Source organism: Paroedura picta, chromosome 7 (genome assembly GCF_049243985.1).
Source record: "Paroedura picta isolate Pp20150507F chromosome 7, Ppicta_v3.0, whole genome shotgun sequence".
Lineage (NCBI taxonomy): Eukaryota > Metazoa > Chordata > Lepidosauria > Squamata > Gekkonidae > Paroedura > Paroedura picta.
In genome coordinates, this window is record NC_135375.1 from 37,112,685 (window position 1) to 37,129,257 (window position 16,573).

A 16,573-nucleotide genomic window follows, 5' to 3' on the forward strand; every position below is an offset into this window, starting at 1 on the left:
CAGTAATAGTAGTTTCAGCAGCCGGTCACAAAGTTCCAGCAACACTTGGGTTTCATGAGACCCTGTTTTAACCACTGCACTACACAGACTGTTTTGTAGGAGTTTGAATCAGGAGTACATAAGTTCTAGTCAAAGTTCAGAAGCACTGAAATCCTATTTACTTGAATAACATTAATGACCATATTTGCCATATAAGATGACCATATAAGATGACTGGGCGTATAAGACCCCCCAACATTTCCACACAAAATATAGAGCTTGTTACATTACATTACAGTACTATGGGCCACTATGGGCAGCTATGTCTATCCCAACTGAAATGTACCCGGCGTATAGGACGACCCACCCCCCCACTTGGAGGCATGTTTTTCAGGGGGGAAAAGTAGTCTTATACGCCAGCAAATACTGTAGGTCAGTTCTGCATGTTAGATGTGTGATGATCCTTTACACATATGCACATGGTAATGAAATCAATGCAGCCAAGTTCTCTCTCTCTCTCTCTCTCTCTCTCTCTCTCTCTCTCTCTCTCTTTCTATATATATATATCTATATATATATATATCTCCCCCCCCATGTAGGTATAATAAGTACTAGTGGAAAGTCCAAGCTAGTTTGATCTTGTCAGATCTCGAAAGCTAAGCAGGGTCAGCTCTGATTAGAACTTGGATTCCTTGGACCACCAAGGAAGTTGAGGGTTACTATGAAGAGTCAGACAAACCAGCCTCTGATTCATCTGTTGCCTTGAAACCCCCCATGGTGTTATCATAAGTCACCTGCAGTGTGATGGTTCTTTACATATACACATGGTAATGAAATCAGTGCAGCCAAGTTCATTCACTACCCGCCCTGGGGACCAGCAGTATGCACCAATGCCTTATTTAAAGGAAACGCCAGCATTCTTTCAATACGTATCTCCAGAAAGAAGGAGCATGATCTTCAACACTTCTATCTAATAATAATAGCTAGAAAGATATCTGAAATTGTGTGTGCACACAAATGCTTATATGCATAATAAAATTTTATTGGTTTTAAAGGTGCCACTGGATTCATGCTTTGGAAAGATAGCTAGGAAAGTTATGGCTTGTCCTGCCTTAGTCATTTTTCTGTTTGCATTATTCCCTAACAAGAGCAGGAAGGGAAAGAGAAGAAGCCTCTTCCCCTGCCCTTATCTGGTCCCCATTTTTTTTGCTTTTTAAACTTTAAAGAGCTGTTATTTTCTATGGGAAGACCACACCACTTGAGGTCAAGCCTGTCACCCATTATTTTCAGTGTCCGCATCTGGTCTGATGCGCTTCTGCCTTTAAATTGTAAGGGTCCTTTATTTTCTATGGGCAACAGACCTGGCGTCTTTAAAGTTTAAAGGTTTGTAGTGTCGTGGACTAGGCGTTCTATTGGGTTGACTATTGTCCTTCTACATTGTTGCTGAATTACGTATTCTGTCTGATAAATAAATATGTAATTTACTTTGGGCTACTAATTATGTACATAAATGAGTTTAGCTTCTTATCTGCATATCTGCAGTGAGCCACAACTGTACAGGTTGGTTATGGCAGTGGGACTGATTGGTGCAAATGTGTTTAATCTTTTATTTTTACCTCACAATTCTCAAAAGTGTATTCCAAAAATAGTTTAAGTACACAGACGTCTTTCCTCTAAGTAGAACTCTGACAAACCTTTCTGCGTGTTTGTAATAGAACAATGATTGTCTGGTGCATGCAGTGTCACCAGGATACCTCCAATCCCATGGTTTCGTTTTTTAAAAATATGCACAAAAGTAAAAAATAAAAAATAAAGATCTGATATACAGTGATTCCTTATTTATTTATTATATTTATATACCGCCCTCCCCGAAGGCTCAGGGAGCAGATTTTATTGCCCCCTAAATGTCCATGCGCTGACATTTCTGGAACTGCCACAAACCCAAAAGTTCATAGAAAGTGGAATTAGCAAGAACATAGCCTTTTCAGGAAAAGAAACAAAGACTTCCTAGCACTTTACTTAGGAAATTGCGCTAGCATTACTTCTTGAACTTATAAATAACATGACCAGTACTCTGACATATGGTTTTAAGAAGATTTGAAACAGGCACAAGCTTGAATAGGAAAGGTCTTTGTAAATCATTTTACTTTCTCAAATGTTCAAAACAAATTAGAGTGTAATGTTTACAGGTCTCAAGCTGTTTACAGTTCTTACCTGCCTGTGCTTTCTTTGGCAAAGCACAGCAGCTCTGGGAAACAGTTTTATTTTGTTTATTTCTCCTACAACTCAGACTAGGCCGGGACAGCTATCCTTTGGCCAAATAATCCTCAAATCTCAGATTTGTAAGGGGTAGTTCCCCCCTTCTTTCTCATAACATTTAAGTGTTTGGTACAAATCTCACTAATAAAAAGCAGTCTGTTCATTACTTGGTTTAATAACTGTTGCCTATTCACAGATTACTTTTAATTTTTAGCAACCTGGAAGACTAAAGTTTGCTCGTTTCATCATTGTATAAATGTACTCTGTGTAAGCAATCATGCTTAACAAAGCTAACCCCTTACTACATTAAAACACTGCTTTGTGGGTAATTTCACCTGGAACAATCAGTTGTATGGAAAAATAAAAGCACCTTTGCCAGGTTCCATTGAGGTTAGTTATTACAGTTTTTTTTAACGCAGTTGTATTGTAGCTTCTCAAGTATATATGGTAATTTTTGCCATGAAACAAGGGGGAAAAAAGAATAATTAATGCCCTTTCTGGTTGAATGGCACACAGCACTAAAGTTGCAGCTGCCGTCGAAACCAGCAGTTGTATTTCTAGTTCTCTTGTTCACCTCTGTAACATCTCGTAGAACTTGCCTCCTGTCATGATGCTCCACATTCCCCTCCTACCCCATGCTAGCAACGGCCAGTGATATATGGTAGGGGAAGGAGAAAACATTGTGACACCATAGCACAAGGTACGTTCCACAAGATGTGGAGGGTGGGTGCAATCTTAGACCATAATACTGAGAGGCATAGAGAGCCAGTTTGGTGTAGTGGTTAGAAGTGCGGATTTATAATCTGGCATGCCAGGTTCGATTCTGCACTCCCCACATGCAGCCAGTTGGGTGACTTGGGCTTGCCACGGCATTGATAAAACTGTTCTGACCTAACAGTGATATCAGGCCTCTCTCAGCCTCACCCACCTCACAGGGTGTCTGTTGTGGGGAGAGGAAAGGGAAGGCGATTGTAAGCCACTTTGAGCCTCCTTCAGGTAGAGAAAAGCGGCATATAAGAACCAACTCCTTCTTCTTCTTCTTCTTCTTCTTCTTCTTCTTCTTCTTCTTCTTCTTCTTCGTCGTCGTCGTCGTCGTCGTCGTCGTAATAATATACCATATTCATACGGCTTTGGTTTAAGTGGTTTCCAAGATCACTTTTACATGGAAATTTATTGCACCATTGATCTCCAGATGGTCTGTCTTCATGCTAGCATGTTTAACTATGTAACAGGTTTACAAAAACCCAGCTTCAGTTGTGGTAGCATATTCCAGTAAATGATGCATGTGAATTTAATAATTTTTCGAATGCAATTCTGAGGGAAAACACTGTCTGATTGCTTTTGCAAAAGGTTGGCAATTTACATGATGTAAGAGAAATGAAACATGGTTCCTGTTAAAGAGGTGTTTATTTTATTGTCCTTTGATATCCTTGGGTAGCAAAATCAACATGGCTCTGTTATTAATAAAAACAGGTTTGGTGAAAATAACAGGTGTTCTGGTAGTAAAGAGCCACTGGAAGAGTAAATCACTGGGATGTGGTTATTTTCTTTCTTGGCAAGATTGAAATAAGAGACTTGAAATGAGACTAAATATGCAACCTTGTAAACTAGTAGCACAGCAAATACCAGCTCCTTGACTAGCAATCCATAGCAGCATCAGGGCTTAAGGTTGTTCTTTGACCTTGTAGTCAGATTGCTCGGTTGGATTTTTTTTTTCAGGCTGGAAAAGATTTATTATATCCAATAAGACGTCTGAGAAAACAGAGAATTACCTTTAGCAGTGTGCCTTTCTGTTGAGGCATAGGCAAGAGATTTAAGAGTGAATTGAAATTACTGCCGGAAAGTTAGTAATTTAAGTGAGAATATGGAGAGAAGGAATATTTTGGAAAATATAGTCTTAAAACAAGGAATTGTAAATTGTTAGGTACAAATTGTAAGCTCTTAATCTTGTAGGAAATAAAATTTATTTTGCGTTTCTTTGTAAACTGTAAACTATTTTAAGTCATAAGCAAAATTGGATGTAGTTGCCATATTTCCACATCCTGATTATCCCCCATCAAGAACAGCAAGATACTACTTAAGAGTGAGGAATATCTCTGCAGGTATCCATAGATAATTATGTGGCGCTGGCCCTGATCCAAAGTTCTGCTGTCAAATCAGGAGGCAGTGTACTTAAGGCTGTGCTTTTAAAATCCACTTTCTCTTGGGTATGCTCAGACTCAATACAAGTACCCCCTTTCTGCTAATTTCTGTTTTCACTCTCTAAGAACACGGCAGCTGCTATAGATGCTCAGAATTCAAGTTAGAATTTTCACAACCATATTCCTGAACTCTGCTGCATTTACACCTGATGTATATAAAATAGCAGTTGGTAGCCCCACCTACCCTGCAGTTCCCATTAGTCCCTTAGTATATTTTTGCTAAGCCATTTGGGAAATAGTGGACCTTGAACTAAATCATAATAGATAAAAAGCCAATTCTAGCGTCGATCTTTTGCGTTGTCCAATTTTCAGTTTCCATAGAGTTAGAGACACATTTGTTTTTTCCTCTTTCAGTTATTTCAGAATTAATTTGGATTTCGTGAATTTATGGATATTTACTAGATGTTTGATTATTTTCCTTTTGAAGCATATCTAAGATTCTCTTTCTTCTGTGTCAATACTTAATGTATACAAACTCCCGCTATGAATTTTGCCAGTTTCCCGATAGAACTTTTAAGTACTTAATTGGTAGTATTAATTTCAAAGAACGTTTTCAGTTTTTAGTAAATTATTCACTATCTCTTTATCTAACAATATGTTGGTATTAAGCCTTCAAATTTTCAATATTTTGTTTCTAAGGTTTATTATACTTAGGACTATCAGAGCATTGGACTCTATAGCACTGGTATTAACAAATTTGCCTAGCTAAGCTGGAGATTAGAAAAAGGTGAATTCTAGAATAGCTATTAAAAATCTGTTAAATTTAAATGACTAAAAGAGTATTTCTTGCTTTACCATATTTGTCTTTACTGGTAAGCTGTGTTTAAATGTTTGCAGCTGCAAGCCTCCCTGAGGAAAAAGAAATCAGCAGGGTAGCAAGAATTAATAATGCTTAGATATTTATATGTTTACAAAGCTACAGTATTTTTTTTACTTAGACAAGAATTTCAGCATCTATGTCATTACTAATTTATTTTTAAGCTAAATTTTATCCACCTGTTGCAGATGGTAGTAATCATTAAATTAAGAAGAAACACAAATGTTTTCATTTTTACACAAAACTTTAGTCCATTGGGTGGGGGTACTTCTCTTGTCTTGTGATGCTATGCTACCTTACTTTGGGGACTTTCATTCTCCCAATGTTTATTCTTGTTGCTGCCTCTCCTGAATAGCCACCTTTACTTCTAGTCTAGCCTTTCTCAACTTTTTAACCATAGACACCATTCTTCAGGCTTCAAGAAACCTCAGAAGTGGCATAATGATGCAGTATATGGTTGGGAAGCATATACATGCCCACCTGAGGCCCCTCTCCTTCTCACCCCCTCCAGGCTCCCCATTGACCATTTTGGGAGGGGGGGTGAGTTGACATGACCCTACATGGTCATATTTTATTGAAGTTTTTATGCTGATATAATCCACCACAGGCTAGGTGTGCTGGGAGTGGCAGGATATAAATGGAATGAATGGATGAATATTTAACAAATTTTAAAGTATATTAAAAATAATTAACTCCCACTCATTCAGGAAACCCGTCCAGGGCCATCTATAAATGCCAAGGTTTCATGAAGCCCTAGCTGTGAAAGCTTGCTGTACTCCCCCAGTTAGCTAATTTCCTAAAATGAATTCTCAACTTGAAGACAGTGAGCACTGTTGTACTCTTCCAACAGAATCAATCCCTTACAGTCATTTTTATTTCTTCTGCCAATCATTACTTCAGTTCCATAATTTATTCTTCGAATGCTGCTGCTTCACTTCCTATCACACATTGTGAATACTTATTTCTGAAGAGTGATGTTCCTTTTTTCATCCTTAGAACCAGCTCACAGTTTCTCTAAAAGGAAGTAATAATCCCGCTTGTGACACTTACATTGTTGTGTGCTGTCCTATTGCTAAGCAATGAGATGTTCAGATTTCTTAATGATGCTTTCAGAAGTCAAAGTTAATACTAAACTGTTTCTAGTTATATCATATAACATAATGATTTGGCAAACTAAGTTGAAAATGATAGATTGCAGTCAGCAGAAAAGTTCAATAAATAGACATGTTCAGAATTGTCATTCTGTGGGCAAATATATGTGTATGAAAGAGAGAAAACAAACAGTTGTGGGGAGTAATAACATATGTATGTTTAGGAAGGGGGTGGATCTGTTTCTGTAGAATAAGACAGTTGAATTAAGGTACTGTTAATGGATAGTTTTTAATATGTGGGGTGAAGCTTAATTTTATTTAAAACAAAGTAGTAGTTTTAGTTTTCGTTTAGTGTTGTTGCATGACCTGGCATTTTGAAAACTGCAGATCAAGATAAAATAACTTTTCTAGTATGGTCCCAGGCTTGGTCTGACTCAGTCCCTCAGTTGCCCCGCACCACGGGATTGCGGAGAAATCTGCTTTTTTTTTTTTTTGCTGCAGGATCCATCAGTGTGTGTGTCAGGGCTGAGCCATGCGTAAGGGGAAAACTCAGGTCGTCCCCAGTCGGACATTGTTCCCACCTTCCCCATCAAGTGTCACTTTCGTCATCTATGCTCACAACCTTATTTTTTAAAAGATATATTTGATTATGTTACATCACAATTCCAAAGCAATGAAAGCCACACTCCCTCATCTACCATCACATTTTGTCAGCACCTTTCCTTCTTTCTATTCTTGGTTTAAGTGAGATCAGGGACAGTCTGCATGTGTGTGTGTGTGGGGGGGGGGATGGCACTATAGGACAGCCCACTTTTAAAATCCCCTTATTTGTGTTGTAATGGTTTTGTGTTACAATGCAATCCTGGTAATTTTTTCCTTTTTTAAATTCAGGCTCAGGGGGCACTCAAATGGCACTGGGAGGTAATTGGGGAGTTTTCACCATGTGACAATGATTGATGAGTAAAACAAATGGCAGGATGTTTTGACTTCCTGTCCCTCAGCTATCCTGTGCATGTACAAATCCTGGGGGCAGATGGAAGAGAGTGGGCCAAAGGCTCCCCATGTGGTTGTCAGAAAAGATCGGGAGAGCTGGCCCATGGCAAAAAAACAGAGGACAGCACAGCATAATTCCTGGGTGAGTCCTCCATGTGGTCAGTGTCTAAATGTGCTTGCTTGGCTTCCTTTGTTTTCCAGTTTGGACCAAAAAGTGAAAAGCTGGCAGAGTAGGGGCAGCCTTAGGGGCAGCTGTGTCACCATTCCCACCCACACAAGGGACTTGCAGAACCTCTCTGCTGTTTTTATGTTTCCAAATTGAAAAGTAGATTGAGATGATTTCGCAATACAGGGAAATCTTGTGGAACTGGGAGGAGGAGATGATGTTGAATTTACTGGATGGAAGATGAGAGCGAGAATTGCACCTCAAAGAAGTCCTGCATATTTTCCGTCTGCTTTTGATCAGTTTTCTCTCACACATAAATACAAGAACACAAATAACTAGCCCCATTTCCTCCACATAAATTTTGAGGCCGGATTTTCCTGGGATGTTTTTTTTTTTTTTACAAGCTGGTGCAAGAGAAGTGAGCATCTCAGTGGGCTGTTGCTATCCTTAGAGTTGAGCGAGCTGAGTATTACTGTGCAACCTGGCCTCGTCCCCCTGTTTGGGAGACGGAGCACAAGATAGGGAAGGAAAGGAGGAGGACTCTGATGACAGCTGTACCTGATCAACCACTTCACTCATTCAGACTTTGGCATGGGTCTGGCATAATGGATCGTGGCAGTAAGCTGGGTCAGCTGCCCTCCCTCTGCCGAAAGAAACTGACTCAAACAAGTTCAGGGACATTTATGAACTAAGGTTTGGATTAAAGTGAGATGTACCAGTGGGAACTGGAAGAAGTAGAGTGAGGTCTGAAGGACAGCTGGCTGGAGGCCCAGAGCTCTGGCACTGCTGGCAGTAGGAACCTACCTCTCTACTAGCTAATACTGTAGTTGAAGTGACATGCAAATCAGCTTTTATGGCTAGGGAAATGCTAGCCACCGCCTCCCACCTCTACGTTGTTTTTACCATAGAGCCTTGTAGACGAAAGTCATAGTGTCACCACCATTTTCTCCCAGTGTTTACTGACTCACTGTCAGGAAGGGCAAGATTTTAGTGGAAGGTTGTCTGCTGCAGCCAAACAAATGGGAACCCTGTTTACATTGCTGAAGATAGATTCAGCTGGGTAGCCGTGTTGGTCGGAAGCAGCAGAACAAATTTAGAGTCCAGTGGCACCTTTAAGACCAACAAAGTTTTATTCAAAGTATGAGCTTTCATGTGCATGCACACTATTGACAATTTACATTTACAAGTCAGTGATATATTGGAAAAATGTTAGTGTGGGAAGTAAATCCAGTCTTGTGGGAAAATATTACTAGGACAAGATTTTTTTTTTTAATGAACACTTTGTCATTCAACAACATTTGGTTTGTCATAAAACAAAGCAAGAAATATTTAGCCTGATAATATAGTTAGCTCTGTTAGTGCTGCTATACATTCTAAAGAAAATAATTTGAAAAATCACTTTATGGTCAAGGAGTTTCAGATAACAAAATTATAATTCCTCAGCTTTCACCAGTTTTGTAATGGAGCTTTTTCCTGTGATCCATGTCACAGAGCTTTTAAAGCATATCATAAGGCTTTCATTGTTGTATCGTGAAACAGGTCTTTACTTCATTCGTAGTAGAAAAAATTATAAGCTTCCATTATCAGATCTTTCTAATGAGACTACAGTTTAGAGGTTTCATTTTTTATCTTAAATGTTTCATTTTAAGAAGATGACAGCTTATATCACTGGTTAATATCATTGGTTAAAATTCAGCATTTCCCCCCTGAAACTTAAAACACCTTTATGAATAAGATCTCCAAAGAGTTAAGTAAAAGGTATACACTATAACAAGAGCCTCTTGTGGTGCAGAGTGGTAAGGCAGCCGTCTGAAAGCTCTGCCCATGAGGCTGGGAGTTCAATCCCAGCAGCCGGCTCAAGGTTGACTCAGCCTTCCATCCTTCCGAGGTCGGAAGGGGTAAACGGTAATGACTGGGGAAGGCACTGGCAAACCACCCCGTATTGAGTCTGCCATGAAAACGCTGGAGGGCGTCACCCCAAGGGTCAGACATGACTCGGTGCTTGCACAGGGGATACCTTTACCTTTACCTTTACCTTATACACTATAACATTTGTAAATTATTTATTTTGCCTGTATTATGTTGATTTTTTAAAAAACAGTTAAAGAAAAGATATATCATCATTATATATATTTGAGGATGGCATTTTGTGGGCCTTTTCTGGGGAAGGCAGAACTGTCTCACAAGGACTCTCTATCATTTCCGACTTTCTGGCCATGGACTCTGCCTTCAACTGTATATAGTTGTTGACTGGGTGATTGTAGCTTAGCAAGGTCAGCAGTAGCTCCAGGACACAAAACCTGACTGAAGAGAGCATCCAGGATAATGTGCGGCATTCTATGATTTCAGTGTTCACTCTCAATTGATGATTTTTGTGTATGTAAAAATTCATCTTCATGAATTCATTACATGGCTTTAGGCAAGTGCTGCTTCTGAGTTTCATTTTTGCCCATCTGCAGTGTGGGGAGAATATGGGTATTGTAAGTATTGTTGAAATAATATGTATAAAGTGCTTTGAAAACTCGAAAGCTATATTTGAGTACTGAGTATTATTATTATAAGTTCTGCAATTCCATAAATAGTTTTGCTACATCATTGAAGTCTTCCCCCCCCCTCTTATTTCCTACTTAACAAGAATATATGTATGTACTTACATAGGCATCCACTTGGATGCTTTGTTCACTTCTGATTTTTTTCAAGCAGCAACCAGGTCTTGATATTTCATAACCTTTAAGTAGATATTTCAAATGAATGTATGTTCACACGTGCATTAAATTCATGCATTTATTTTAAAAAATAAATATTTTCAGTGGAATCCTGGGGGAATTTGTCTTTGTTTTCAAAATCTTTAGCACCAAGACAGTGAGAAATAGAAGAGAAACAACATTAAATGTCATAAGTGTGTTGATCTGAGTAGAGATGCAGCACTTTGCAGAGGCACAACCTATCACATGGCTATTGCAACATTAATTTAGCCAACCATGTAGTCACATCATAAAAACTAACACCCAGACAGACAGACAGACAGGTAGATAGGTAGATGATAGATAGATAGATAGATAGATAGATAGATAGATAGATAGATAGATAGATAGATAGATAGATAGATAGATAGATAGATAGATAGATAGATAGATAGATTCAAAAGGAATCTGAGATACCTGTTCAATGCATAAAAGCTCTCTTCGTTATTCCCTTCCAGGCACTTCAGTGGCAGTTTACCAAAAGGGAAACATTTAGTGGAAACATGCATACGTACTGAGAGGCAATAAATTCTCAACCTCAAGTATTTGTTCTGTGTTTTTTTTTTAACAAAACATAACCTTGACTGCCTTTCATTTCTCGGTTAGTTGTATTGCTCATTTAGGAAGCAATATATTTATAAGCTATAAAAAGTAATACTTCTATTTAGTTAATAGTTGTCTGCTCATAGCTATTATGCTGGATTAATTAAGTCATTCAGGGAGATATTGTAAGTGGAATTGTAGTTTGGCTGCCTAGCAACTTCTACAAAATATTACAGAAACTACCATATAGCTAAGAAAAATGCCTCCTTATAAATATAGGCTTGGATCCAAATAATATGCAAACCAGGTGGAAACTTTTCTGTTTCAGCTCTTTGTACCTCCTAAACAGCAGCTCTTGAGAAATGGGAGGATACTCTGTAATATGTGCTGTGTAGGATTGCAGCTGATATGGGAATTGGCAGGAATACCTCCTTTACATGCAGGATCAAAGGTCTTATCTTGGGGATTCAAAGTAATGGTCAAGAAGGCATATAAGATCAATATAGGAGATCCTATAAGGTCTCTGTTTTGCAAGTGGCTACAGTTTTTAATGCTGGATTAATTTAGCATTATTTCTGTTCTGTACCAAACAAAGCAGATAGTTATTGCTGATGGAAATATTTAATAAATTCTAGGGATGTGTTTGGACTGCAGAAGTTCCATTGCATACATATTGCTCAGCTGTCTGAATTAGCAATGCTCATTTCATTTAAACCTGTGGATCCTCACATACACAACAGAGCTATGTATGAAGTTGAACATGCCAGGATCTCTGGATGAAGGCAGTTTCCTTTTAAACTATTTAACCTATAGACTCTCTTTGATGCATAGTTTTCAAAATATTTTCTGTATATATTGCTTTTTGTACAAATTGCCCTTAGCCTCATGGGAGAGCGATATAGAAATGGAAGGAAGGAGGTAGTTTAGATTAGCGATCCCCAACGTGTGGGCAGCGGACCACATGTGGTCCTTCAACTAATTGGAGGTGGGCCCCGAAGGACGCCTTCTCCCCCCCCAGCCCTTTACTTCATCCCCCCTGGCCCTTTACAACACACTTCGGGTGTCATTGTCTCCCATCACTCCCAGATGGGACTATCTCATTGCAGAGAAACAAGCTCAGGGTTCCCATTGATTTGTCATTGTCATGAGTTAAAATTTCCATGAAAATAAAATGTTCCTTATGTTCGTTGTTGTGGCGTGTCTGTATCTTATTTTGAATGGATGTTTAAACATTACCACAGCGATCAGAGAGCGCTAGGGCAGTGGTTGAGAGTAGAGGAGTAAACTACCCCCCCCACCGGGCCTCAGTAAAAGGCGCTGAGTGGTCCCCGGTGATAAAAAGGTTGGGGACCACTGGTTTAGATGATGCTGACTAAGTAGGGGATAATTAAAATACCTTTGTGAGAATTTAAGTTCACTTTTTTCTTGTCATGAAACTCACTGAGTGATAGTGGAAAGTCAGCTTAGAATTGTTGTGAGAATAATAGGGAGTGTGAGAACAATTAAAGTCATCCTGAGCTCTGCGGAAGAAGGGTAGGATAAAAATGAAGCTAATAAGTAAGGCCATACACTTGCTTGGGAGCAAGTCCCACTGAGGTCAGTAGTCCCTATTTAGCAAGGAAATATACAATCTGCCTTCAAAATCTTGAATTAATGTTTCCTAAACGTGGCATTAGTAGAGGTATAAATATTGGGCCAATCGTATGGTCCTGTTCAAGCAAAAGTAATGGGAAAAAGCAAACCTGTTTTAAAGATGAGTACCTAGGGAGGAATAAAAATGACATTGTGTGCTGTGCAGCTGGTTTGGAGATGAAGGCAGGCAAATCTGGAAAACGAATCTCCTTTTGTCTTCTCTAGCAAATTTTTAATTTCTTCCAGTCACAGCCCATGCTCTAAAATAAATAGCTTTTTTAAAAAGTTGATCCAGCCAACAGGTTAAGTGAATGGGGTTGAGCCACTAATTGCAACGTAGTGTATTCTTTTATGTGCTCAGGATCCAGAATTCTGGGTTAAAATCTTCCAATGTTCAACACAAAGATTGTCACTGGAATGAATTATACTGTCATATTAATTTATTGTAAACGATGATTCCACTTGACATGTTGAAGACAGATAAGAACAGAGATTAGTGAAAGTGGGAAGTAAGCATAAAATGATGTGTTGGAACAGTAGGGAAGAGACTAACAGGTCATGGAGCAATACAGGTAGAGTTGCAATGGTCACCATTTCCTGCATGTGTTCTTCTGTCTGCTGGAATTTATATATCCAGGAACAAATGACTTACAATATATCTGTATTATCAAGAAAGATAATATATTGGTTTTAATTTCTCCCACTCCCACCGCCTTCCCCTTCCTGTTGCAGCAAAACCCAGAAGAGATTCACTGCTTAACAGTCCAGATATTACTGATGTTGCACCAAGCAGAAAGAGGAGACAACGGACCCAAGAATCTGTGTGTATGGAACCAAAAGTGGCATCATATAAGGACCGAACTTCAGCACTGGAAAGGTTAGAACCATTTTATAAATATTTATGATAAATGAGCCTTTCCTAATAGGTAATCAAATCCTAGGGCTCTGTCATTAAAGCCAGTCATTGGTTATCCTTTTGCTAGTAGCAGTAGTAAATATGATTATTCAGCCCCCTAATTCTATCCCTTAATTTTCTAGTGGACAATAATGTTCTTTTCCCTGTGTAGGACATTATCTCTAAAGGCTTCTTTGGTGTTGTATTGCAAGCAGCTTCTCTTATTTATAAAGGTTTGGTGACCAAATGTGGATTTTGAAATTCAGTTCTGCAATTAGGCCAGGCACAAAGTAGAATTATGCAATTATAGCTCAATGATTCTGTGCCCAGAAATCTTCATTTTCTTTCAAAAAAAATCCTATCATAATGAAGCCACAGGTTGTCTGATCTCATTATCTTTGCATTTACGGAGTGCTCATCCCACATCTGATAAATGGACATATTTGTACCCCACATTTGTACCCAATATTACACATATTTGTGTAACTGCCTTAATAGTAATTTGTTCTGAACCAAATCCATATGTTTAATAATCAATAGGATTAGTCAGTATTAGAACATAGGTTCTATAAATGTGGTGGGATTCCTCAAATCTCCAGGTAAATCTCTTTGGGTCACAGTAAACCAAAATACATATAAGCCTGTGATTACAAATCCCACAACAAAGCCCCCCCCCTCCACTTCCTCCAATTTGCCAGACATTAGAGGAGGAGCAAGATTTTCTGCCCTCCCAACCTTAACCAAATACCTGGCAAAAAGCTCTATTTTAAAGACCCTGCAAAACGGCGTTAGCTCTTCCAAGAGCTCATTCCCACAGGCAGGGGAACTTCACGTGGGCCAGGGCTCACCAACCTATGTGAACCAGAGTGAAGAGCCCTGCGGGGGACATAGGGAGATTAACTGTCCCTCAAGTACACTGGGCCCAGACTATGAATGGCCCTGAAGGTTAAAACTAAAACTTGAACGTTTGTTATTCTGTTATTCAACTGGAAACCAATGCAGCTACCACAGCACTGGCTGGATACTGGACTCTCCAAAGTATTCTAGTGAGAACCCTGGCAGCCACATTTTGCACAAGCTGTAGTCTCTTGTCCAAGGCCAAGTAAGGTCTGCGTAGAGTAAGTTACAGAATTCTAGCCTGGAGATTATCATCATATGATCACTGTGGCAAGGTGTTCCAGGGCCAGATAGGGTGCTAGCATAGATGGAAAAACGCCAGTTGAGCTGTTTTGGTGACCTGAGCCTCCATTGTAAGGGAGGCATCTAGAATCACACCCAGATTCCTGGCTAAGTGCAAGATCTTCAATTGCACTCTGTCCAGGCTGGGGAAACATGCTTCCTGCTCCAGCCCTTTCCTACCAAACCACAGGATCTTCATCTAGGAGAGGTTGAGTTTCAGCCAGCTTTGTCTGTCACTTCTTCCAAACATCTGACAAAAATGTATGGGAAGAAGTTGGGGTGGCTGATTAAAGAGCTGGGGGTCATTATCATACTGATAGTTTATATTGACATTCGTATTTACATTCTAGTTCATACTACATAGCACATAAAAGATAAAATTTACATTTGAAGATAAATACCAGGTGTATAATATAAACAATCAATTGAGTTCTTGACTGAAATCCTGTATAACGTTAAGCAGTGTAAATCCAATTGAAGGTAGGAATGCTTTAAGCAGTTCAGAAGACCTCATCCTTGGGGATCTGTATTGCAAGGTAGTATTTTAAATAAACTTACTTGTATTGAGAAGCTGTTTGTAAATTGTCTTTGTGGAAGGGAATCGATGCCTGTGTAGAGCTTCTGAAAAGGGCTGACCCTGATACCTATGAAGTAAATTAATTTTTAGGGAAATAGAAACAAACAATTTAACCCAAAAATCCAAACGTCGTTTAGAAAGCCTTTACTGTTGCAAATCATACAAGAGATGTCAAGGGCTCCTTTCATGCTAAGGGTTCACTCAAACAAAATACACATTACACATTCTGCTTTCACTATACCTTCTCCATTGTAGCATCTGTCACTTGTTTACAGGCATCATGGCACAACTCTGAATAGAATAACAGTGGTTAGGCAGCCTTTTTATGTTGTCAAGGGAACAATTTATACATATCAAATTATGTCCAGTAGCCTCTTTGGATACATTAGTAAGGCCAGAGTGCTAGTTGGAGACACAAGTCCTAGATGTGGGGTTAAAAGAGTCTTGAGGGAGCGCTTGAGAAGCCGTGAAGCTTTTTGAGATTGCAGCTCTGGCCTTTGTTACTCTATCTCCCTTTATTAATAAATCAGGAACCTTGGAAGTGAGCTTGAACTTTACATACAAACTCAGAAAGCCCTTTAAGTGCCGAGAAATATACGGGATTACTTAGCTACAGCAGAGAATCTTTGGTCTGTTTTACAGGGTCATGACTCATACTGCATCTGGATCTGAGAGCCAGTGTGGTCCAGTTAATTGTTTGTTAGATATGGACCCAAGAAACCTAGGTCCAAATCCCAGCTCTGCCCTGGACTGTCTGGGTGGTCTTGGGCAAATGGCTCTTAAGATCAGTTCCCCATCTGTAAAACTGATTGCATTTCTAGATTGCAACAGTATTTTGTCTGCTGAAATCTTTAGATGAATATACCTTAGTCTGTGACACAGAAGAGTTTAATCCTCCCTCATTGTAATTCTTGCAGCTTCAATGAATATTGCTTATCCGAAAGATAGGAGTCTTTTGTGCCTGCTGAGAATTCTGAAGGGCTGCTCTTAAGAATCAGGCAAAGCTGCAGGGGAACTTGGCCAAGTATATAGGGCAAGAAGCTGTTGCTGAAGTTGCTGACCACTATTTTTTGTCTCTTGCTCCTTAGCAGGTATGTTTAGCTGTGCTCACCAATTTCTAAGGGATTTTAGCTACTAAAGAAAGACTTAAATAATAAACAATGGAAAAAGAACACTGTCAAAGCAGTTCCCCTTTTCTACATATGTAATTGCTTTGTAGGCAGGAAAGTCTTCAGATTTGGCAAACTCCAAAAAATGATATTTTAAAATCATCTGCATCTTCCCAAAGGGGACCCAAATCACCTTACCTCATTGTCCTCTCCTCCGTTTTACCCTGACAACAACCCTGTGAGGGAAGTTAGGCTAAGAATGTGTGTCTGGCCCAACAAGTTTCCATGGCAGGATGGGGATTTGAACCTGAGTCTCCTGGATCCTAGTTCTATAATCTAACTACTCCTAGAAACTGGCTCTTATTTAGTGAGTCTATGAGATTTTCTG

At 39.3% G+C, this 16,573-nt stretch overlaps 1 protein-coding gene across 3 annotated transcripts in view; it reads left to right on the forward strand.

Moving 5' to 3' along the window:
* XRCC4 (X-ray repair cross complementing 4) overlaps nucleotides 1–16,573 on the forward strand; it is a 115,971-nt gene that overhangs the window by 56,545 nt on the left and 42,853 nt on the right. For all 3 annotated transcript variants that reach the window (XM_077347527.1, XM_077347529.1, XM_077347528.1), the window contains one exon: nucleotides 13,158–13,302. In XM_077347527.1, the coding sequence (XP_077203642.1) occupies nucleotides 13,158–13,302 (145 nt within the window). The remainder of the gene's footprint in view (nucleotides 1–13,157; nucleotides 13,303–16,573) is intronic.